At 40.0% G+C, this 24,591-nt stretch overlaps 1 protein-coding gene across 5 annotated transcripts in view; it reads right to left on the reverse strand.

Moving 5' to 3' along the window:
- Nucleotides 1-24,591, reverse strand: part of LOC139557347 (msx2-interacting protein-like) — a 41,274-nt gene that overhangs the window by 13,510 nt on the left and 3,173 nt on the right. For 2 of the 5 annotated variants that reach the window (XM_071372038.1, XM_071372036.1), the window contains exons 2-4: nucleotides 24,185-24,505; nucleotides 17,375-17,980; nucleotides 4,109-4,266 (exon numbers count right to left, since the gene is read on the reverse strand). In XM_071372038.1, coding sequence (XP_071228139.1) covers nucleotides 4,109-4,266; nucleotides 17,375-17,980; nucleotides 24,185-24,505 — 1,085 coding nt within the window. Of the gene's footprint in view, nucleotides 1-4,108; nucleotides 4,270-17,374; nucleotides 17,981-22,289; nucleotides 23,837-24,184; nucleotides 24,506-24,591 lie in introns of those variants that run through there. The other 3 variants (XM_071372037.1, XM_071372035.1, XM_071372039.1) reach the window with 2 other exon arrangements.

Raw genomic sequence — 24,591 nt, forward strand, 5'->3', positions numbered from 1 at the left:
AGTCAAATTAGCCGCCATGTTGGAGTCAACAGAAACCAGAAATTACATGATAAATGTTTCCTTACCTTTGATGATCTTCATCAGAATGCAGTCCTAGGAATCGCAGGTCCACAATAAATGCTTGATTTGTTCGATAATGTCCTTTATTTATGTCCAATTAGCTACTTGGTTAGCACGTTTGGTAAACAATTCCAAAGTCACAAAGCGCGTTCACTAAAACGTGACGAAATGTCCAAAAATCCGTAACAGTCAGTAGAAACATGTCAAACGATGTATTGAATCAATCTTTAGAATGTTGTTAACATACATCTTGAATAACATTCCAACCGGAGAATTACATTGACTTCAGATGAGCGATGGTACGGAGCTGCCTCTCGCGTGAACGCGCGTGGTCAAAGCATGGTCACCTCATGGCAGTGGTTACTCAATTCCTGTCTCCTTCGGCCCCCTTCACAGTAGAGTCATCAGACAAAGTTATATTGACTGTTGACATCTAGTGGAAGCCGTAGGAAGTGAAAACTCATCCATATCTCGCTGTAATTTCAATGGGAGCTAGGTTGAAATCTACCAGCCTCAGAAAAAATCCAAACAGGAAGTGGAACTTCTCAGGTTTTTGCCTGCCATATGAGTTCTGTTATACTCACAGACATAATTCAAACTGTTTTAGAAACTTCAGAGTGTTTTCTATCCAATACTACTAATAATATGCATATATTAGCAACTATGACTGAGGAGCAGGCCGTTTACTCTGGGCACCTCTGTGCACATTTCATCCAAGCTGCTCAATACTGCCCCTGCAGCCATAAGAAGTTAAAACATATGTTATCTTCAATCTACACACAATACCCCATAATGACAAAGTGAAAACAGGTTTTAAGAAATTGCAAATTGCAAATGTATAAAAAATATATAACAAAAAAAAACGTATTTACATACAGTTGAAGTCGGATGTTTACATACACCTTAGCCAAATACATTTAAACTCAGTTTTTCACAATTCCTGACATTTAATCCTAGTAAAAATTCCCTGTCTTAGGTTAGTCAGGATCACCACTTTATTTTAAGAATGTGAAATGTCAGAATAATAGTAGAGAGAATGATTCATTTCAGCTTTTATTTCTTTCATCACATTCCCAGTGGGTCAGAAGTGTACATACACTGAGTTAGTATTTGGTAGCATTGCCTTTAAATTGTTTAACTTGGGTCAAACGTTTTGTGTAGCCTTCCACAAGCTTCCCACAATAAGTTGGGTGAATTTTGGCCCATACCTCCTGACAGAGCTGGTGTAAGTAACTGAGTCAGGTTTGTAGGCCTCCTTGCTCGCTTTATCAGTTCTGCCCAAAAATGTTCTATATGATTGAGGTCAGCGATTTGTGATGGCCACTCCAATACCTTGACTTTGTTGTCTTTAAGCCCTTTTGCCACAACTTTGGAAGTATGCTTCGGGTCATTGTCCATTTGGAAGACCCATTTGCGACCAAGCTTAAACTTCCTGACGGATATCTTGAGATGTTGCTTCAATATATCCACATAATGTTCCTTCCTCATGATGCCATCTATTTTGTGAAGTGCACCAGTCCCTCCTGCAGCAAAGCACCCCCACAACATGATGCTACCACCCCCATGCTTCATGGTTGGGATGGTGTTCTTCGGCTTTCAAGCGTCCCCCTTTTCCTCCAAACATAATGATGGTCATTATGGCCAAACAGTTTTATTTTTGTTTATCAGACCAGAGGACAATTGTCCAAAAAGTACAATCTTGGTCCCCATGTGCAGTTGCAAACCGTAGTCTGGCTTTTTTTAATGGAGGTTTTGGAGCAGTGGCTTCTTCCTTGCTGAGCGGCTTTTCAGGTTATGTCGATATAGCACTCGTTCTACTGTGGATATAGATACTTTTGTACCTGTTTCCTCTAGCATCTTCACAGGGTCCTTTGCTGTTGTTCTGGGATTGATTTGCACTTTTCACACCAAAGTAAGTTAATTTCTAGGAGACAGAACGTGTCTCCTTCCTGAGCGGTATGACGGCTGCGTGGTCCCATAGTGTTTATACTTGCGTACTATTGTTTGTACAGATGAACGTGGTACCTTCAGGCATTTTTAAATTGCTCCCAAGGATGAACCAGACTTGTGGAGGTCTACAATTTATTTTCTGAGGTCTTGGCTGATTTATTTTGATTTTCCCATGATGTCAAGCAAAGAGGCACTGAGTTTGAAGGTAGGCCTTGAAATACATCCACAGGTGCACCTCCAATTGACTCAAATTATGTCAATTAGCCTATCAGAAGCTTCTAAAGCCATGACATCATTTTCTGGAATTTTCCTAGTGGTTTAAAGGCACAGTCAACTAGTGTATGTAAATTTCTGACCCACTGGAATTGTGAAACAGTGAAATAATCTGTCTGTAAACAATTGTTGGAAAAATTACTTGCGTCATGCACAAAGTAGATGTCCTAACCGACTTGCCAAAACTATAGTTTGTTAACAAGAAATTTGTGGAGTGGTTGAAAAACTAGTTTTAATGACTCCAACCTAAATGTATGTAAACTTCCGACTTCAACTGTAAGTATTCAGATAATTTGCTATGAGACTCAAAATTGAGCTCCGGTGCATCCGGTATCCTTTGATCATCCTTGAGATGTTTCTACAACTTGATTGGAGCCCACTTGTGGTAAATTCAATTGACTGAACATGATTTGGAAAAGCATGCACCTGTCTATATAAGGTCCCACAGCTGACAGTGCATGTCAGAGCAAAAACCAAGCCATGAGGTCGAAGCAATTGTCCTTAGAGCCCCTGAGACAGGATTGTGTCAAGGCACAGATCTGGGGAAGGGTACGAAAATAATTCTGCAGCATTGAAGGTCCCCAAGAACACAATGGCCTCCATCATTCTTAAATGGAAAAAGTTTGGAACCACCAAGACTCTTCCTAGAGCTGGCCGCCCGGCCTAACTGAGCAATCAGGGGAGAAGTGCTTAGGTCAGGAACCAAGAACCCAATGGTCACTCTGACAGAGATCTATAGTTCCTCTGTGGAGATGGGAGAACCTTCCAGAAGGACCACCATCTCTGCAGCACTCCACCAATAAGGCCTTTATGGTAGAGTGGCCAGACGAAAACCACTCCTCAGTAAAAGGCATATGACAGCCCGTTTGGAGTTTGCCAAAAGGCACATAAAGACTCTCAGACCATGAGAAACAAGATTCTCTGGTCTGATGAAACCAAGATTGAACTCTTTGGCCTGAATGTCAATTATCATATCTGGAGGAAACCTGGCACCATCCCTAGGGTGAAGCATGGTGGTGGCAGCATCATGCTGTGGGGATGTTTTTAGCAGCAGGGAGTGGGAGTCTAGTCAGGATCGAGGGAAAGATGAACAGAGTACAGGGAGATCCTTGATTAAAACCTGCTCCAGAGTGCTCAGGACCTCAGACTGGAGTGAAGGTTCACCTTCCACAGGACAACAACCCTAAGCACACAGCCAAGACAATGCAGGAGTGACTTCTCTTTATGTCCTTGAGTGGCCCAGCCAGAGACTGGACTTGAAACCTGATCCAACATCTCTGGAGAGACCGGAAAATAGCTAGGCAGCAACGCTCCCCATCCAACCTGACAGAGCTTGAGAAGATCTGCAGAGAAACTCCCCAAATACAGGTGTGCCAAGCTTGTAGCATCATACCCAAGAAGACTCAAGGCTGTAATCGCTGCCAAAGGTGCTTCAACAAAGTACTGAGTAAAGGGTCTGAATACGTATGTAAATGTAATATTTCTTCTTTTTTTTTTTAAATAAATTTGCAAAAATGTCTCAAATGTTTTTTCTTCATCATTATGACGTATTGTATGTAGATTGATGAGGGAAAAAAACTATTCATCCATTTTAGAATAAGGCTGTAACGTAACAAAAAACGTGGAAAATGTCAAGGGGTCTGAATACTTTACGAATACACTGTACATAGAGACTAATTCATATCTGCAGTACAAAGAGCCTCAACAACAATGTCATTAACCCAACACATGAAATTATTGCCAAAACCTAACAGTGTATTGACCCTGTAGTCTAGACTAGACAATGTATGGTATATACACAGCAGAAAAGGGGTCAAATCCTCACCTGTAGAACGCACAGGAAGATTCTGGACCTTGACACCAAAACTTTTTCGAGGCTCATCCTTGTCAACGGCAGATAAAGCCAGAGCTGAAGGTGCAGGGACGGCAGCAGACTGAACTGAACGTGCTGGGGAGTCATCACTCGAACTACTGCTGGAATCACTGCTGCCGGAGAGGAACAGAGGCTTAATGGAAAATAGCATACTGTGAATGTCACAGAATCTCACATATCAGACATAATTCAGAAATGGTGTACTTTTGTCTGAACAATTACAAAAGATTTTGATATAGCTCACAGATCTGATGTATATCGTAAACATCCTCAATCCATTACACACTCAACAATCAGGTTTGTTTGAACAACCTTCTATATGAGGTTGGAAATAATGATGGTTAAACTAACATGAAGATATGTAATACCATTACTTGTCTTGCAGTGGCACTGTTATCGGCCCAATTCATCAACATGAAATTAAATCTGTTTTGATACAGGTTTTTTTTCTATTCATATGTTGAAGCAGAATATTCTGCATAACCGTTCACCGGTTAATATACAAATTATCCCACGAGTGCATTAAGGCTTGAAATATTGGCCACCATTGTTCCAATTTCACAAAATGTTCAGCAGGTCGTGCCCATATGGATTTTAATCAAATCACCTTGACTAACAACCAAGGTTGGGAGAGTAGCATAGAACTACTACAATAGGGAAAATAGAGAGCAATTTGGACGGAAGACTGCTTGTGCTGTTAAATCGTGCTGTACAATTATATGTATGTGTGGCGTACAGAGATGAGTTAGTCATTCAAAAATCATGTTTAACACTATTATTGCACACAGAAAGTCCATGCAACTTAATATGTGACTTGTTAAGCACATTTTTACTCCTGAACTTGTTTAGGCTTGCCATAGCAAAGGGGTTGAATACTTACTGACTCAAGACATTTCAGCTTTTATTTTTTTTATCAATTTGAATAAAATTTAAAAAACCAACTCCACTTTGACATTATGGGGTATCGTGTGTAGGGCAATGACAAAAAATCAAATTGAATCCATTTTAAAATCAGGCTAGAACACAACAAAATATGGGAAAAGGGGTGTGAATACTTTCTGAAGGCACTATATGTATACGTGACCATTAAATATGTTCACATTTGCAAGAATTTCCCCTTAATAGTACACCCCAATATTCCTTTCTTCATTTTCCAGCCTTCTCCCTGTCAATTGTTTCCTGCTGCTCCTCCTCCTTCTCTCAAACACTCCCGGAAGTGCTGCTAATGGAGCCTGGCCTGTGGGAGTGGGCAGGGAGCCAGCAGTGGCCAGAAATGTCCAGTTCTAACTGGATCTCACGGAGTGGGGGGGAGCTATCACCCATACACAGAGGTAGGCAGTGAGAAAATGCACCAGCCATCTCCAAATATTCTCTGTAGCATTTCTCCCTGAAACCACATGTGCAGCTGAGTGCACACCCTGGTTTTCCAGAAATCCTGTTTATTCCCTCCTGATTCCGGGAATCATCCAACCGGGATATAGTTAAAATCAGGGAATTTATTTAATGTTTTCAGAATTTTGCAACCTTAGTCCTGTTATTACTAAATGTGTTGTGTGATATGTATTTGAATATTTATTTATTTTTTTACACACAGAAATATTTAAATCCGTCATCTTCCTCAAATATAGTCTGGAGAATGAAGGGATGATGACGCACTCTCCGAAAGGAAGGGAATTTACTTTGATTGGTCATCAACTCATGGCTCACACACTTCATTCAGGATAAGTAGAGTTAACCTCGAGTTAGCCTGCCCCGGAGCAGGTTAGTTCTGAAGGATTTGTTGCCATAGAAATTGACCTGGCTAAAAGGTGAGCCACTTTTGTGTCAGCAGTTATAACGAGTTGACCAAAGTTAACTCACTAACTCCTCGAGTGGCGCAGCGGTCTAAGGCACTGCATCTTAGTGCAAGAGGCGTCACTATAGTCCCTGGTTCGGAATCCAGGCTGTATCACATCCGGCCATGATTTGGAGTCCCATAGGGCGGCGCACAATTGACGCAGCGTCGTCCGTGTTTGGCTGGGGTAGGCCGTCATTGTAAATAAGAATATGTTCTTAACTGACTTGCCTAGTTAAATAAAGGTTAAATAAAAAAATTTAAAAAACAGATTCATAGTATAGGGCTCTGAGGCCAGATTCACAAAACACTACTTACGACAAAAAGTAAGAAGTTTCTTATGGAAAAAAATAAGAGGTTCATATGATAGTTCGTAAGTGCATTCCTTAATGTTCTTAGGAATTCATAGTTTTCTTAGGAACTTCGTAAATATCTTTCCTAAGAACTTTGTAAATATCTTCTCATGTGGCATTGACATTAGTGACTTGCTTGAAATCAATAAATAAACCAGTGACAGGGATGATAGGATTTGGCCCATTATAATAAAGTGTTGATATTTCCATTTTATTACATTTATTTATCTGCTTTATGTCTCGAGAATATACATTTTTTAGGTGGCTCGCAAACCCTTTATACACAAAAATAAACATCATTTTTCACACATTATAGCCATCAGACTAGTTATATCAAAAACAAAAATGGATAACCAAGAAAAGCACAAAACTTCAGCAAACAAGAGCTTGAATTGATGGTGGAGGAAATAGCAGCCAGGAAAAGGTTGCTGTTGGGGACACTCGATAACTGCGGAGTCACTGCAGAGACCAAAAAGAGAGGATGGGTGAGAGTGGCCGAGTCTCTCTCCCGTCGGGGGTATGGCAAGGGACAGTGACGTTGTAAAAAAAAAGTGGTCCGACATCAAGTCGGCTGCTAAGAAAGGAGCTGAGAGAAGCAGGGAGTTGAAGAAGACTGGAGGGGGTATCGACCATTCATGTAGACCAGCTGGAGGTGAAGGTGTTGTCCATGAAATGAGAGACAGTGGTAGAGGGACTGTGTGAACAGGTAAGTTAGCTAGCTAAGTTAGCCAAGTTCTTCTTTACAAATTGACGAGCTAACAGTAGCTATTTAACACTTCTAGAATATTGTAATATATTGTTAATTACTAGCTAGCTAGATAATGCACGTTTAATTAGTTTTCTTGCTGTATTTAAATGTCCGGAAGCAGACTGTCTGTGGCAGTGGCGCAAGAAAACATTCACGGTTACAAAATTATCCAGTTGTCACAAGACAAGGGTTTAGCTGTCCTAAAGTTAAGTAGTTTTCCACGAAGAATTCTTAAAACATTATTTTCAAGAATCCCATTTCTTCTTAACTTTTTTCTTAGGAAGAAACACAGGAAAAAACTAAGAACATTTCCAATAACTTTATTGAGGAATAGCAACTTTGCTTAAAACTTCTACAGTATCGGTGTGTCCCCCCGTGGGACGGTTGAGCTAACGTAGGCTAATGTGATTAGCATGCGGTTGTAAGTAACAAGAACATTTCCCAGGACATAGACATTTCTGATATGGGCAGAAAGCTTAAATTCTTGTTAATCTAACTGCACTGTCCAATTTACAGTAGCTATTACAGTGAAAGAATACCATGCTATTGTTTGTGGAGAGTGCACAGTTATGAACTTGAAAATGTATTAATAAACCAATTAAGCACATTTGGGCAGTGTTGATACAACATTTTGAACAGAAATGCAATGCTTCATTGGATCAGTCTAAAACTTTGCACATACACTGTTGCTATCTAGTGGCCAAAATCTAAATAGCGCCTAGATTCATAAGTCATATATTGGCCTTTCTCTTGCATTTCAAAGGTGATGAAAAAAATGAAAAAAAGATGCATGTTTTTTTCTTTGTGTTATCTTTTACCAGATCTAATGTGTTATATTCTCCTACATTAATTTCACATTTCCACAAACTTCAAAGTGTTTCCTTTCAAATGGTATCAAGAATATGCATATCCTTGCTTTAGGTCCTGAGCTACAGGCAGTTAGATTTGGGTATGTCATTTTAGGTGAAAATTCTTACATACGCTAGCCTATTAACCACGTTATGACTGACTTGTTAGTCCTTGCTAGTTTGATTGTATTGACATACCCATCCTTAAAGTTACATTCGTCCGTTTATGTCCAAAATATTGAGTTATTGAAACTGTAACAGTGCATCACGAATGGAGGCAGCAAACAATGTACCAGGCCAGCTGTGATTTACAACCTGATAGCAATATGTTTTGGACTCCAATAAATGTATTGGTGAATTATATTAAATCATGCATTGAACTGCATTGATCTATTCTGCCAACAATGCCTTAGTGTATGTCATGGAATGTTAAATCAAATATAACCTATTTTTAAACCTCTTATAAAGTTGATTTTGAAGCATGAACTGGGAATTTTATATTATTTACTAATTTTGTGATTGTTGGTCTGTTTTTTCTTTAATATTGCAAATAGATTGTAGCTTCCATCAATGTAATTGTCTGCATCATTCTCAACTCACCATATATTTTCTGGTAAATAAATATACATATTATTTCCCCCTAACCCTACCACCCCTATCCTAATTGGAGTAAACTAATGGACAACAACACTTAGGCTTCTACTTCCAACTTATACATAGTATATACATTTTACAGACACAATATATTTTACAATAGTTGTTTTTAATCCCATTCAGCTACCTTCAAACCCTCCCATCTATCTCTGAAGACCATTCAGTTTCATTTCTATTTGCCATATATGTTTAACTGTGGTGTTCAACAAAAGTTCTCAACCTATATACATTTTACAGACAGTATATTTTACATTAGTTATCTTGTTGTTTCAAGTCCCACCCTTCAGCTCCACTCAACCCCTCCCATCTATCTCTTAACACCATCCATTTTTTATTTATATTTGCCATATATTGTTCAACTGTGCTGTGATGTTTCACAAAATGTCTGAACCTTTCTATTCTCATAGCTTCTACAAATTGTAAATGTAACAATTATTGCTAAAAGTATTATATTATTGATCGATTGACTATGACTTTCCAAAAGACTCAGCAGTGCTATTTGCAGTTAGCTCCAGGTAAATTTAGCAATTTCTCAGCCATTCCTGTACCTGCGACCAAAAACAAGCTACATATGGACAGTACCAAAACAAATGATCTAATGATTCTTTCTCTTCGCGGCAAAATCTGCAGAGCTGGGATGGTTGTATCCCCCATATATAAAACATTCTATTGGCTGCAAGAATTTTGTAATAATAATTTAAATTGATAAATTCTAAGTGTTGAATCCGGCATCATTTTGGTTATCAGTTCATAAACCATGTGCCATGGAATCGGTATATCAAAAATCTCTTCCCAACTATTTTACAATCTATATGGCACAGCTGTTTTTTTGTCCTTAAATGAAACTGGTATACTTTTTTATTCATCACAATTTTCTTTAACCAATTTTGGTCTTTAATGCAGGGCCGACAGACAAGTTCCTTACTTTTCCCCCTTCCACTTGCCTCTGGAATTAGTTGGTTGTAATTTTGGTTAGAGCAGACATTTGCATATATTTTGTGTGACATAACTCCAGCAGTCCTATTTATGATATAATTTACAAAGATTATACCTTTTCTTTTTTTCAGAAAATAATGTTTTTTTTATCAATTAGTATATGAGTCTAACCATAATATTTGTTTTATTATTTATTCTGTCATTTCTGGTGGATTAAACTGGAATTGCAACAAACTTTATATGACTTGTTTTAAAAATAGCAATATTTTGGAGATAATTTCATTTTCAAATAACCGAAAGTGAGAGGTTGTAATCTGAATAAATGGAAAAAGGCCATTCTTGAACATGCGGTGAGACATACTTACTAATCTGCTAGAGAGCCAGTTCAGATTTAATTATAACTTTTATATGACTGAATCCTTTAGTGAGAGGTCTAATGCTTTAATATTTTATCATTTCTGTTGTCCAAATTCATATTTATTACATAAAAAGGCCCGTTTAATTTTGTGTGGCTTGCCGTTCCAAATAAAATTGAATATTTTTGCTCATATAATAAAATAAAATAAACAGGTCACTAGGTGTAGGCAAGGCCATAAGTAAATAGGTAAACTGGGATATGACTAAAGAGTTAAATCAGGGTGATTTTTCCACAAATAGCAAGATCTTATCTATTTTTGCAAACTTTCTATTAACATTTATTGTAGTGAGATCATTTCTTTCTTTCGGGATATGAATACAGAGTATGTTCACATCACCGTCAGACCATTTTATTATTAAAACTACACGGTAATGTAATGTCTGTTTCATATCTGCAAGTAGTTAAAACACTGTCAATTCCAATTTAAGCGCCATCTGTTGAGTACCTGGTCCAGAAGATCTGAGCGCTCATTTCAGCGGCCCATTTACAGTGCATTCGGAAAGTATTCAGACCCCTTGACTTTTTCCAAATGTTGTTACTTTACAGCCTTATTCTAAAATGGATTAAATTATTTATTTATTTTCATCCTCATCAATCTACACACAATACCCCATAATGACAAAGCAAAAACTGGTTTGACATTTTTGCTAATATATAATTTTTTTTTAACTGATATATCACATTTACATAGGTATTCAGACCCTTTACTCAGTACTTTGTTGAAGCACCTTTGACAGTAATTACAGCCTAGAGTCTTCTTGGGTATGACGTTACAAGCTTGGCACACCTGTTTTGGGGGAGTTTCTCCCATTCTTCTCTGCAGATCATCTCAAGCTCTGACAGGTTCATATTTCCCTCGATCCTGACTAGTCTCCCAGTCCCTGCTGCTGAAAAACATCCCTCACAGCATGATGCTGCCACAAACATTTTTCACCGTAGGGATGGTGCCAGGTTCCCCCCAGACGTGATACTTGGCATTCTGGCCAAAGAGATCAATCTTGGTTTCATTTGACCAGATAGTCCTTTAGGTGCCTTTTGGCAAACTCCAAGCGGGCTGTCACGTGCATTTTGCTGAGGAGAGGCTTCCGTCTGGCCGCTCTACCATAAAGGCCTGATTGATGGAGTGCTGCAGAGATGGTTGTCCTTCTAGAAGGTTCTCCCATCTCCCCAGAGGAATTCAGGAGCTCTGTCAGAGTGACCATTGGGTTCTTGGTCACCTCCCTGACCAAAGCCCTGGTCCCCCGATTGCCCAGTTTGACCGGGCAATCAAACTTCTTCCAATTAAGAATGATGGAAGCCAATGTGCTCTTGGGGAACATCAATGCTGCTGAAATGTTTTGGTACCCTTCCCCAGATCTTTGCCTCAACAAAATCCTGTCTCGGAGCTCAACGGACAATTGCTTCGACCTCATGGCTTGGTTTTTACTCTGACATGCACTGTCAACTGTGGGACCTTATATACAGTTGAAGTCGGATGTTTACATACACCTCAGCCAAATACATTTAAACTCAGTTTTTCCCAATTCCTGACATTTAATCCTAGTAAAAATTCCCTGTCTTAGGTCAGTCAGGATCACCACTTTATTTTAAGAATGTGAAATGTCAGAATAATAGTAGAGAGAATTATTTATTTCAGCTTTTATTACTTTCATCACATTCCCAGTGGGTCAGAAGTTTACATACACACAATTAGTATTTGGTAGCATTGCCTTTAAATTGTTTAACTTGGTTCAAAGGTTTTGGGTAGCCTTCCACAAGCTTCCCACAATAAGTTGGGTGAATTCGGCCCATTCCTCCTGACAGAGCTGATGTAACTAAGTCCGCTTTTTAGGCCTCCTTGTTCGCACACGCTTTTTCAGTTCTGCCCAAAAACATTCTATGGGATAGAGGTCAAGGCTTTGTGATGGCCACTCCAATACCTTGACTTTGTTGTCCTGAAGCCATTTTGCCACAACTTTGGAAGTATGCTTGGGGTCATTGTCCATTTGGAAGACCCATTTGCGACCAAGCTTTAACTTCCTGACTGATGTCTTGAGATGTTGCTTCAATATATCCACATAATTTTCCTGCCTCATGATGCCATCTATTTTGTGTAGTGCACCAGTCCCTCCTGCAGCAAAGCACCCCCACAACATGATGCTGCCACCCCCGTGCTTCACGGTTGGGATGGTGTTCTTTTCTTCCAAACATAATGATGGTCATTATGGCCAAACAGTTCTAGTTTTGTTTCATCAGACCAGAGGACATTTCTCCAAAAAGTCCGACCTTTGTCCCCATGTGCAGTTGCAAACCATAGTCTGGCTTTTTTATGGAGGTTTTGGAGCAGTGGCTTCTTCCTTGCTGAGCGGCCTTTCAGGTTATGTCGATATAGGACTATTTTTACTGTGGATATAGATACTTTTGTACCTGTTTCCTCCAGCATCTTCACAAGGTCCTTTGCTGTTGATCTGGGATTGATTTGCACTTTTAACACCAAAGTACGTTCATCTCTAGGATACAGAACGTGTCTCCTTCCTTAGCGGTATGACGGCTGCGTGGTCCCATGGTGTTTATACTTGTGTACTATTGTTTGTACAGATGAACGTGGTACCTTCAGGCATTTGGAAATTGCTCCCAAGGATGAACCAGACTTGTGGAGGTCTACAATTTATTTTCTGAGGTCTTGGCTGATTTATTTTGATTTTCCCATGATGTCAAGCAAAGATGCACTGAGTTTGAAGGTAGGCCTTGAAATACATCCACAGATACACCTCCAATTGACTCAAATGATGTCAATTAGCCTATCAGAAGCTTCTAAAGCCATGACATCATTTTCTGGAATATTCCAAGCTGTTTAAAGGCACAGTCAACTTACTGTATGTAAACTTCTGACCCACTGGAATAGTGATACAGTGAATTATAAGTGAAATAATCTGTCTGTAAACAATTGCTGGAAAAATGTGTTGTGTCATGCGCAAAGTAGATGTCCTAACCATACTGGCCAAAACGTTCGTTTTTTAACATGAAATTTGTGGAGTGGTTGAAAAACTAGTTTTAATGACTCCAACCTAAGTTTATGTAAACTTCCGATTTGAACTGTAGGTCCCACAGGTGTGTGCCTTTCCAAATGATGTCCAATCAATTGAATTTACCACAGGTGGACTCCAATCAAATTGTAGAAACATCTCAAGGATGATCAATGGAAACAGGATGCACCTGAGCTCAATTTCGAGTCTCATAGCAAATGGTCTGAATACCTGTGTAAAAAAAAAAAGTCAACTGTTTTCGCTTCGTCATTATTGTGTGTAGATTGAAGAGGATTTAGAAAAATAAAATACATTTTAGAATAAGGCTGTAACGTAACAAAACGTGAAAAAGTTAAGTGGTCTGAATACTACCCGAATGCACTGTACTTTCTGCTATGACCTGTAATCCTGTCTCCAAGATGGCGTAGCAGTTCAGGCGTCTTTGTCTTCGTCTTGTCCCGTGTATAATTTTTTTTTCTTCCTATGTATATATTTCGTATATATTTTTTTATATTTCAACCTCAGTTTCAACATACTCTCCTGCAACCCGCCTCACCCTATGTGGTATGGATCTGCTATTTTCTATACTTTTCTAACCGGGACCCCTAACAGAAGCTAGCCAGCTAACTAGCTACTAGCTAATAGTCAGTTAGCCATGGCTAGTGGTCATCAGCTAACCTTAGCCTGGTCAACTCCTGCCAGTCTGCACAGCGTGTTTCAACCCAGAGCATACCGGACTGCTCTTTCTCCACATATCAGGATTCATACCACAAGCTCTGAACCTTTTCACCTGGATCACTGTGATGTAGAGGTTAATCTAGGCCCTGCAGTGCCTAGCTCCACTCCCATTCCCCAGGCACTCTCATTTGTTGACTTCTGTAACCGTAAAAGCCTTGGTTTCATGCATGTTAACATTAGAAGCCTCCTCCCTAAGTTTGTTTTACTCACTGCTTTAGCACACGCTGCCAACCCGGATGTCCTAGCCGTGTCTGAATCCTGACTTAGGAAGGTCACCAAAAATCCTGACATTTCCATCCCTAACTATAACATTTTCCGACAAGATAGAACTGCCAAAGGGGGCGGAGTGGCAATCTACTGCAGAAACAGCCTGCAGAGTTCTGTCATAATATCCAGGTCTGTGCCCAAACAATTCGAGCTTCTACTTCTAAAAATCCACCTTTCCAGAAACAAGTCTCTCACCGTTACTGCTTGTTATAGACCACCTTCTGCCCCAGCTGTGCCCTGGAGACTATATGTGAATCGATTGCCCCCCATCTATCTTCAGAGCTCGTACTGTTAGGTGACCTAAACTGGGACATGCTTAACACCCCGGCTGTCCTACAATCTAAGCTAAATGCTCTCAATCTCACACAAATTATCAATTATCAACCAGGTACAACCCCAAATCTGTAAACACGGGCACCCTCATAGATGTCATCCTGACCTCCAAATACACCTCTGCTGTCTTCAACCAGGATCTCAGCGATCACTGCCTTATTGCCTGCGTCCGTAATGGGTCTGCGGTCAAACGACCACCCCTCATCACTGTCAAACACTTCAGCGAGCAGGCCTTTCTAATCGACCAGGCCCGGGTATCCTGGAAGGATACTGACCTCATTCCGTCAGTAGAGGATGCCTGGTTATTCATTAAAAGTGCTTTCCTCACCATCTTAAATAAGCATGCCCCATTCAAAAAATGTACAACCAGGAACAGATATAGCCCCTGGTTCACTCCAGACCTGACTGCCATTGACCAGCACAAAAACATCCTGTGGCGTAATGCATTAGCATTGAATAGCCCCTGCGATATGCAACTTTTCAGGGAAGTTAGGAACCAATATACACAGGCAGTTAGGAAAGCAACGGATAGCTTTTTCAAAAAGAAATTTGCATCCTGTAGGACAAACTCAAAAAAGTTCTGGGACACTGTAAAGTCCATGGAGAATAAGAGCACCTCCTCACAGCTGCCCACTGCACTGAGGCTAGGAAGCACTGTCACCACCGATAAATCGACGATAATTGAGAATTTCAATAAGCATTTTTCTACGGCTGGCCATACTTTCCACCTGGCTACCCCTACCCCAGTCAACAACCCTGCACCCCCCCACAGCAACTTGCCCAAACCTCCCCCATTTCTCCTTCACCCAAATCCAGATAGCTGATGTTCTGAAAGAATTGCAAAATCTGGACCCCTACAAATCAGCTGGGCTAGACAATCTGGACCCTCTCTATCTAAAATTATCCGCCGCAATTGTTGCAACCCCTATTACTAGCCTGTACAACCTCTCTTTCGTATCGTCCGAGATCCCCAAAGATTGGAAAGCTCCCGCGGTCATCCCCCTCTTCAAAGGGGGACACTCTAGACCAAAACTGTTACAGACCTATATCTATCCTACCCTGACTTTCTAAGGTCTTTGAAAGCCAAATTAACAAACAGATCACAGACTATTTCGAATCCCACCGTACCTTCTCTGCTATGCAATCTGGTTTCTGAGCTGGTCATGGGTGCACCTCAGCCACACTCAAGGTCCTAAACAATATCATAACTGCCATCGATAAAAGACATTACTATGCAGCCGTATTCGTCGACCTGGCCAAGGCTTCGACTCTGTCAATCACCACATTCTTATCAGCAGACTCAACAGCCTTGTTTTCTCAAATGACTGCCTCGCCTGGTTCACCAACTACTTCTCAGACAGAGTTCAGTGTGTCAAATCGGAGGGCCTGTTGTCCGGAGCTCTCGCAGCCTCTATGGGGTGCCACAGGGTTCAATTCTCGGGCCGACTCTTTTCTCTGTATACATCAATGATGTCGCTCTTGCTGCTGGTGATTCTCTAATCCACCTCTACGCAGACGACACCATTCTGTATACTTCTGGCCCTTCTTTGGACACTGTTAACTAACCTCCAGATGAGCTTCAATGCCATACAACTCTCCTTCCGTGGCCTTCAACTGCTCTTAAATGCAAGTAAAACCAAATGTATGCTCTTCAACCGATCGCTGCCCACACCTGCCCGCCCGTCCAGCATCACTACTCTGGACGGTTCTGACTTAGAATATGTGGACAATTACAAATACCTAGGTGTCTGGTTAGACTGTAAACTCTCCTTCCAGACTCACATTAAGCATCTCCAATCCAAAATTAAATCTAGAATCAGCTTCCTATTTCACAACAAAGCATCCTTCACTCATGCTGCCAAACATACCCTCGTAAAACTGACTATCCTACCGATCCTTCACTTCGGCGATGTCATTTATAAAATAGCCTCCAACACTCTACTCAGCAAATTGGATGCAGTCTATCACAGTGCCATCCGTTTTGTCACCAAAGCCCCATATACTACCCACCACTGCGACCTGTATGCTCTCGTTGGCTGGCCCTCGCTTCATATTCGTCGCCAAACCCACTGGCTCCAGGTCATCTATAAGTCTTTGCTAGGTAAAGCCCCGCCTTATCTCAGCTCACTGGTCACCATAGCAGCACCTACCCGCAGTACACGCTCGAGCAGGTATATTTCACTGGTCACCCCCAAAGCCAATTCCTCGTTTGGCCGCCTTTCCTTCCAGTTCTCTGCTGCCAATGACTGGGACGAATTGCAAAAATCACTGAAGCTGGAGACTCATATCTCCTTCACTAACCTTAAGCACCAGCTGTCAGAGCAGCTCACAGATCACCTGTACATAGCACATCTGTAAATAGCCCATCCAACTACCTCATCCCCATACTGTTTTTTTTTCTCCTTTCCACCCCAGTATCTCTACTTGCACATTCATCTTCTGCACATCTATCACTCCAGTGTTAAATTGCTAAATTGTAATTACTTCGCCACTATGGCCTATTTATTGCCTTACCCCCCTTATCTTACCTTATTTGCACACACTGTACATAAACTTATTTTCTATTGTGTTATTGACTGTATGTTTGTTTATTCCATGTGTAACTCTGTGTTATTGTTTGTGTTGCACTGCTTTGCTTTATCTTGGCCAGGTCACAGTTGTAAATGAGAACTTGTTCTCAACTAGCCTACCTGGTTAAATAAAGGTGAAATAAAAAAAATAAAAAAGAGCGTGCAAAGCTGTCATCAAGTCAAAGGGTGGGTACTTTGAAGAATCTCAAATATAAAATATATTTTGATTTGTTTAACACTTTTTGTTTACTACATGATTCCATATGTGTTATTTCATAGTTTTGATGTCTTCACTATTATTCTACACTGTTGAAAATAGTAAAAATAAAGAAAAACCCTTGAATGAGTAGGTGTCCAAACTTTTGACTGGTACTGTATATATTTTTACTTTTTTGACCAATCACAAGTGGAGCGCCTCCTCTAATGGACGAGCCGCTACTGAGAGACACTATATGATAAACTACAGGGGACAGAATGCATGACAGTGAAACTGATGAGTACTCGCTCTACCTACCTGCCACTGGTGCTGCTGCTGGTGCTGCTGACAGAGTTGGAACTGGAGGAACGGCTGCGAGAGCCGGAGCCACTGTGGGAGCGGGGAGGCCAGGATGCTGGACTCGCCAACCTTTGTGGAGAGAGGTTACGTGAATGTGAAGAGTGTGGAGACCGGCTGCGACTGTCGTGGTAAGATCGATCTCCACGTCGACCCCGCTCTTCTTGGTACAGATCCCTGTGAACTATGCTGCCCAGTATAAAGGGTTCTCTGGCACGAGTATCATATTGAGGCTCTGGTTTATCAAAGTGGCTTGGGCTCCGGCTATGTGAACGATAATATCCCACACCAACCGATGAAGATCCTCCACTTCCTCCAGCCACAGCCCCAGCCCCACCACCTGTTCCACAGGCACTGACGCAAGTACCTACAACTCCTCCACCGACCCCTGCAGAGCCAGCCCCAACACCTCCACTGGCAGTGCCAGAGCCAGTGTTAAGCATTCTCTCCCTGGTATCTCTGTAATAGTCTGAGTCGTAGTGACGCTGCCGGTCAAAGCTACTGCCAGCACGCTCGTGATGTCCGTAGGCACTGTTATCATATGCTCGATCCCGACTTTCAGCAGTCCTGAGTGACAGGGAGAGGGATGGAAGGAGGAAATGGAGAGAGTGAGAGAGAGAGAGAGAGAAACGTTATGCTTTCTGACACTAATTAGTAGTCAACTAGAGCTTTACAAGGTGGTAAATAAAGGTGTCAGGCTATCAAATAACTAAGACAGCAGTCAAGTTGAGTGTTCAAAGGGTGTTTCTGTTTATTTGAGACTTAAAATATACAGTAAACATATAAATTGATATCATACTTTACTTATTAGATATTTGTAAACATTTCTCATTAATTCATATTGCTCATAATATTTTGCAGAATTTGTCACTTTTATGCAGATACTTTCTGATTTCTATCTAAATTAAATTGAACAACTACTAACTAGGCATGGCGATTAATCTTTCACTTGTTTGTGATTTTTTCCCCCTAGTATTTGACAAACATCCAAATCTTCTCAATTGGAAAATGTCATGAAAACTAGATAAAGGGAGTAGATATTTTGGACATGGAATTACATGTGCTCGACAGAAAAGCAGAATGAAAAGAAAACTAGTTTCTATATAATTCTCATGACCCACCCAATAGAGAGCACAACCGGATGTGGAAAAACAAGAGTCTGGAGACTTCAATGGATGCAGTGCAAAAACCTAACATTATTAAAAAATATATATATCCTATTCTGGACAGCCGTACATTAATGGTGCAGGATCAGACAGATCAAAGATGATGGTTAGCTCCAGTTTATATTTTGCAACCCTAATAACAATACAACAAATATTCTTGATGAGAAGCTATTTCAAAGTATGGAATCCATTCTTAAATGGAACTGAGGAGCATTTCAGGCACTAGACAAGTAGTTGATAGTTCAATAGTAATCTTAGTTCAATAGTAATCTACTGAGCTCGCATGTTAGCTTGTCATTAGGGATGTCCAGGATTAGATTTTGATATTATGATAACCCTAAAATATCGCAATTACACGGTATTCACTGTATTGTGCAATTAAGATCATAATGTTATTGCACAATTTGTTATGTTATATTTTAAGTAAATTCACAGGGGTAGCTGCTAGCTAGAAAGATACTGCGCTTATTCATAATCAAGTATGTAATCAGTACAATGCAGAAGTTTCTGAGGATTATCCTGCAACTTGCTATCTAAAGTAGAAAATCACCAGACCTCCTAACTGGTAGCTTGTCAAGGTGTGACAGCCTTCATCTATGTCGGAATGGCCTAAAACACCAATCGAAAGATTTTAGGTACACTGAAATTGATTGATATGCTCTGCTCTGATAAATTACTACAATTATATTCATTAGTTATGTTCTTATAGCAGGTACACCACCACCTCAATAAGGAGGCAGTTGGGGTCCATAAAAAATGCATGAGTTAGCGAAGTGGTGAATTATCAACAAATATTTAAAAATAGTGTGAATTAAGGCAGAGGAATAAAAAAGCCCAATTCATGCCTACTTAAAAATGTAGCTTACAAATGCTTACAATGTAGCAAACACACTTAGATGATTAATTCACTTTTTCATACGTATGAGATTCATCTGTGACTTATTGAAACGCAGTTTAATTAAAAGGGGCTGGCGGTGTAACTTCTGCTTTGCTTGAGTCTATGAATCTCAAAGAAACCAAAGTATAACTAATATACAATCTAATTGAAATTATAAACTGGGTGATTCAAGCCCTGAATGTTGATTGGCTGACAGCCGTGGTATATCAGACCGTACACCACGGGTATGACAAAATATTTATTTTTATTGCTCTAATTACATTGGTAATTAACCAGTTTATAAAAGCATTAACCAGTTTATAAAAGCAATAAGGCACCTCTGGGGTTTGTGGTATAGGGCCAATATACCTCGGCTAAGGACTGTATCCAGGCACTCCGTGTTGTGTCGTGAAAAGAACATCCCTTAGCCGTGGTATATTGGCCATAGACCACACCCCCTTGTGCCTGACACATAGCTAGCTGTAAAATGAAGCTTTACCATAATTTCCTTTCCGAATAAAGTGATGAGTATGACGGAAGTCTAAATGATTGGTTAGTCACAATTAGAAAGTTTCAAAACCTAATGTTACTTTAAGAAGAATGGCCAATGGAGCATTTCCCGAATTGCAAAATACAATATAGTACTGCCTGTTCTCAAACTGGTGGAGTGGATCTTCCTTCAAAACAAAATAGATTTTTTGCGTAATTAAGTGACTTTTCAAAAATGTATCTATAAGAGATAGTTTGGATTGGAGTGTTTGCAAGTTGTTTTAGATACATTAAGTAGCTAAAAGGCTGGGAACCTAAAACATTTTCTGAATGAGGTTTAGCTATTAAGTAGCAAAATACATATGAAAACCATTCTGGGTGAAACAAAAACAGTCAACTTAAGTGGAAAAATAATTTATTTGCAATGAGCTATTACTTAACAATTGAGCCCACTAGCATTTTCTCTGTTAGCAAATATATACATATTTATGTTTTCAGGTAGATTTGCATGGCTGCACAATGACATGTTTGGACAATAGAGCTATATAGAGGACTCCTCTTTGTATCTGTGTCATTATACCATCTGTGATGGCATGTGCAGCACCATTGAGGCTCTTTATTTTGAAGTACTATATTTTCTTCTTCACGATTGGCTGATCCCTCCTGATGACATGGTTGGACATGACTCCAACAAGGTCACCATGAGGGATCAGTCAATGAAGTTGTAAGTCCCACCCAGTTGACTAAATTAAAATGGTGGAAGCTCTCAATGGCGCTGCCCATGCTAATAAAGCCTTATGCTCACTAGAGGCCTCTATCATTCTCTATGGCAGGGGTCCAACTGGTGGCTGGTTTTATATGCCCCCCCCTAAGTTTCTGAGCAAATATTTGTATTTATTTATTATTGGACATAAAATACTTTAAAAACACCAGGAAATAAGCTCCAAGCGATTTTAAATGTTGGAAATGTGTTCCCAATTATTCCCAAGCATAACAGAGAAACTCGTGATCATATACAAATGCAAGCAAGATTTAAAATGATTATGTTTTAGTCAAATATCATATTACATCTTTTTGGGCTTCTTGCGGTCAATTTGCAGTCTACAAATTATTTGAAATGATGTTCCGGCCCCCTAACCATCCACTCAACAATAAAATCGGCCCGCAGCAAAATCTAGTTGATGATCCCTGCTCTATGGTTTGGACGCAAACTTTTGTGAACTCCTCCATGTAGATATTTGCAACTATGCTGTTTAGTCCAAATCTGGACAGAACCGCGTTAACCTATTTTGGGACTTTCTGAATATTTTAATCTCAAATGTGTGTACAATGCCAGTGTCTCCATTGTCCTGACACTCATGGAATTTGAATTATTCATGAATCCTAAAATATTTCAACCTATTAAGGCAGGATTTTTATCTATAATTGTTTGTTACCATCACATGCTGTTATTGTATACAGCGAGCGGATTGCTAGCTAGCTACTGTAGTATAGGTGTGTTGCTGTCAAGTGCATGCACTGCCCATAGCCATAAGGAATAACGGTTCTTTGGCACTGACATATTTTTAGCTACTTTGTGGCTGCCAGTATCATGTAAAAACTGTGAGGTTAGTGTGAATATGTCATGCTACTTACAATATCAACAAAAAATTATAATAATTGCAGTTCTCTGATTTGACATGCAACATTGTAAATTGTGACAATTAGGGTTGCTGAAGCCAATGGATCATTTGGCTTTCAGTATAAATTCTACATCAGGAATCTGTTCCTGGACTTATCCTGCTCTTGGGCTCAGAAGAAAAGGAACTTGACCACAAGTTTCCAAGGTTAGGCTACTAACGATCATGTAGCAAGACCAAATGAGAGACTAGCTATCTAAACATTGGCATAAACCCTTTAGTGGTGGCAAATCTGACAGTAAAATGTAATATACAATAGCAATTCAAATTGGGTTGAATATAATCAGATTTTGATTAACTGATACAACTATTAAATCTGACGTAATTGTTCATTGTTTAAAAAGCATTCAGAGGAGGTGCATGATTCCTTCTCTGTTTACCATGATCTGGCCTGTATCTACATTTTTTACTTTAATGTGAAAAATGCCTCAGCAAAGTGGTACTATTGACTAGGGAGAGCAGGGATTAGGAGCTGGGAAGTGGGCAGGGTAGGTTCAAGGTGAGGGGAGACAGCAGGTAAAAAGTCAAGAGTCTGCAAATAACAACAAGCAGTTAAACAGTATGTTTAACAGCTACTTCTGTTAGTGAAAAATATGGAGAGAGACAGGGGTTCAAACTAGGGGTTAGAGAGAACAGCTAAAATACACAGGGCAGGATATACCAACCTTTTGAGACAGCGGTAACCCGACCTACAATTCCAAATACAATCTAGGGAGACAGAACTTTGTGAGCAAAAAAAGGAAAAACCATAGGGTGGGCATAAAAATGTATCAAAAACATTCTGGTAGGTTTATGTTCAAACAAAAGTCTTTGCAGCCAAGATAATAAATTATTCCAAGCAGATATTTGCAGTGCTAATTCCAAAAAAATATATATATAAATATATATATAAAATATATCCACAGAGAAAAGCACACAGTATAGGTAGGTTTATGTTCAAAATAGTAATCCTCGTCAGTATGGCAGGAATCCTCACTTGCTTTGATCAGATAATCCAAAAATCAAATCCAATTGTAACAAGATTTTGCTGTGGTGGAAAATAGTCATAGGACTAAACTATCCTTTCAAAAATGGTTACATAAAACATAACTGATAACAATAAAATAATGGAAAATGAGGCTACAGTGTCCAATCAAATCTGGAAATGATATCCAATTGTCCAGCTTCTGTAAACAGTGCTCTATTGATACCCCATGAGCAATGAGTCTGGAACATCATGGCACACGATTTTATGGAAAAGTCTTTCATCTTCATCTTTAATAGTCCGCCACATTCTGTGTGCAAAATTGAGCAATAGTCCAACTAGATCCATTGAAGCAAAAATTATCTGACCATAACACAGTTTACCTGTCAGAAGTAATCCAGTTCACCCAATGATTCTCCCAAACATGTACAGTTCCCTTAAAGGCAGTAGGCTTATTCTTTGGGAAGAAGTTGACATGATGATGTGTGTTCTGATTCTGGGAATAATTGTATCCAAGGATGGACAGATGTAGTTCCACATTCAGGAGGCAGGTAATCCAATGACAGAAGACAGGTAGCCCCATATTTCCATGTAATTGTATTGATTTGTATGATCCAAAAATAGTCCAAACCTCTAATAAATTATTATGTTTAATGCTTCCCCCTATATCCATTGGACAGTCTCACTCTTTCAAGAGCAAAAATATAAAAACAAAATGTTGAAATACCAACAAAATTTAATTAGAATTCAAAAAAGTGTTTGTAATTTGCTCAATATTTCTGTCATTTCTCTACAAAGTCGATCAACAGTAGAGGTCTCCCAGCATTTCATTCTTAAAACCTGAAACAAAACATAATCCCACACAAAACCGGAAAACCCATAACTTTATTGAATGATAGAATATCCTTTTGTGATTGGCCAGTTTTAATCCAACGGGAATACATATCCGGTTTAGGTTATCCACATGACTCCGGACCACAAGGGAAGTGATGCATATGAAAACACCACTGGAATGGGTGCAGAATGATCGAGAACCCAATTTCTACTAATCCAAAAACTAATTAATGCGTCTTTAATATGCAAATATGTATTCTTGGTTGAATTGTTATACAAAAATGACCCATTAATCCACCAAGGAGGGCATGGTACTCCAGATCAGGGCGATCCCAGGGAAGGCCACTGGAACAAACTCTCTCCAGCATCCATTAATCCCGGGAATTTTACGATATCCAATATGCCCCATACTCTCTGCAAATGGGATATCCACCTCACAGGAATGTTTAAGTTTACAAAGATAATCCCCAACAGCAAATACGCTATATACTACACACATAGAAATACAATTGTGTGCATTCATGCTCATTTACAGTATATCTTGGTGTCTACCATATCAATCCATGAGCGATGGCGACGCTCTGAGGACTATGGAAGGGATGCCTACAGATTTATTCCTGCGTATGAATGTATTTTATTTTCCCCTCATTCTCCTCTTTAACCCCCAAACAAGTAAATTAATAGATTGTGGAATATGCTTGGGGGTAAGGCGTTACAAGAAACCAAGTTCCCCCTGCGTTCAGAGAAACTTTGTCCACTTACCCGTCTAGTCTGCGTTCATAGCGTCCCTCTCTGCTGTGGAGCAATGCAGGGGGCCCATACACCAGGTCCCCTGCCACCCTTGTGAACCCTGAAACATCCCGCCCACGAGAGCCTAAGGACAGGCTATTCTCCAGCTCTCTCACGGCACTAGGGATTGTGCCTGGCTCATTGTAATCAGTGCGCAAGTCTCTATCCCCCATCTTGTTGATAGAATTATGAGCCTTCTGAGCACTTTTAATGTCCACAAAATCAACAAAGGCTGCAACTCCACCTTCTGACCCCCGCTTTGGAAGGACCTTGACACTCTCCACACGTCCATATCTATGGAGGAAAGGGGGAATTATAAGAAAAAGAGATCAGCAACAAATAATTAATTGATTTAAGGTGTATGCCATATTTCATTGGAA

The sequence above is a fragment of the Salvelinus alpinus genome, chromosome 28 (assembly GCF_045679555.1).
Source record: "Salvelinus alpinus chromosome 28, SLU_Salpinus.1, whole genome shotgun sequence".
Taxonomy (NCBI): domain Eukaryota; kingdom Metazoa; phylum Chordata; class Actinopteri; order Salmoniformes; family Salmonidae; genus Salvelinus; species Salvelinus alpinus.